The 1,729-nt window shown below is 38.1% G+C and overlaps 1 protein-coding gene across 1 annotated transcript; it reads left to right on the top strand.

Annotated features, from left to right (window-relative positions):
• Positions 1-400: 400 nt before the first annotated feature.
• Positions 401-1,364, top strand: LOC110289503 (olfactory receptor 4F15). Its single transcript, XM_021155731.1, has one exon. It carries the CDS (start codon positions 402-404, stop codon positions 1,362-1,364), a length of 963 nt encoding a protein of 320 aa, XP_021011390.1. The 5' UTR covers position 401.
• Positions 1,365-1,729: the final 365 nt, after the last annotated feature.

Genomic DNA, 1,729 nt, shown 5'->3' with positions numbered 1-1,729 from the left:
AAAACTGTTAACTGCCTGTGATGAATGGCTGAAACCATAGCAATCCATAAATAATTTTGGTTAAAGAGATTTAAAAATGACTTTTTTTTTTTTTGGTCATTCAGGTAGAATATCTTGGACAAGAAGAAATAGAAAATATCCATTCACTATTAAGCAACAGCATAGACTACACAGTCTACAGATGAAACTAATTTAGTAGTAGTAGCTAGTTGTAAAAACTATGATGCTGTGCAGAAATCAACTGACCCATCTAAGTGGAAGTTAGTGTATGTGATAGAGATTATGTTGCTGTGTGTAATATTAATGTAATAATTACCTCCACAGTTGCAGGCTTTCCTTTCTAAACACTAACTTGCCTCGGTAAATTGTTCTCATTTTTATTCTCCCCTCAGCAAATACGAATGCTGATTCTGACGTTGGAAGCAACGTATGGAATGAATTGCTCTGTAGTATCAGAGTTTGTGTTCCTCGGGATCACTAATATATGGGAGGTTCAGTTTTTACTCTTTTTCTTCACCTTGCTGTTCTACTTTGCAAGTATGATTGGCAACCTTGTCATTGTGCTCACTGTAACCTTGGATCCTCATCTGAAATCCCCCCTGTATTTCCTCTTAGCTAATCTCTCAGTCATTGATATGATATTCTGCTCAATTACGGCTCCTAAGATGATCTGTGACATTTTCAAGAAACACAAAACCATCTCCTTCTGGGGATGTATAACTCAGATCTTCTTCAGTCATGCAGTTGGGGGAACTGAGATGGTGCTGCTCATAGCCATGGCTTTTGACAGATATGTAGCCATATGCAAGCCTCTGCATTACCTGATCATCATGAGCCCACGAGTGTGTCTGTTCTTTTTAATCACTTCCTGGGTCATTGGTCTTATTCATTCAGTGGTACAATTAGTGTTTGTTGTAGACTTGCCTTTCTGTGGTCCTAATACACTGGACAGTTTTTACTGTGACCTGCCCCGACTCCTCAGACTCGCCTGCACAAACACTCAAGAGCTTGAGCTCATGGTCACTGTCAACAGTGGGCTCATTTCTGTGGGCTCCTTTATTCTACTGGTCATTTCCTATATTTTCATTCTATTCACTGTTTGGAAACATTCTTCTGGTGGATTATCTAAGGCCCTTTCCACTCTTTCAGCACACATCACTGTGGTCATCTTGTTCTTTGGGCCACTGATGTTTTTCTATACATGGCCTTCACCAACATCACACCTTGATAAATATCTTGCTATCTTTGATGCATTTATCACTCCTTTTTTGAATCCAGTCATCTATACATTCAGGAACAAAGACATGAAAGTGGCAATGGGGAGACTGTGGGGCTATCTTAGGCATTACAGGAAAATGTCATAAATGGTTTGACTGTGATAATGGAGCTATAGATACCCCATCATAATGCTGCAGAACGGGATTTAATATTATAATAGAGTCATTTGCTTTTGCCTGCTGTACACTCCCAAATATATTCTGGAGTGTATTACTGATATGCCTTGGGTTGTTGAGATTTACAGTTACATCATTAATAAAAGAAGGTTTTTTTAATTTGATTTTTTGCTGGTTTTATATAGTATTTATTACATGACAATCCTATGAGCATGGAACTATTATTACACCTTTCCTCCTTTTCTTGGTTACTACCTCGTTCCTTGTGATATACTTTAAAGAAATATGTGAACTATTTTCCTCACCAACACTTTTTATTTCCTCCTTACTGGTCC

The sequence above is a fragment of the Mus caroli genome, chromosome 2 (genome assembly GCF_900094665.2).
Source record: "Mus caroli chromosome 2, CAROLI_EIJ_v1.1, whole genome shotgun sequence".
Lineage (NCBI taxonomy): Eukaryota > Metazoa > Chordata > Mammalia > Rodentia > Muridae > Mus > Mus caroli.
This window is presented reverse-complemented; position numbering and strand designations above follow the sequence as displayed.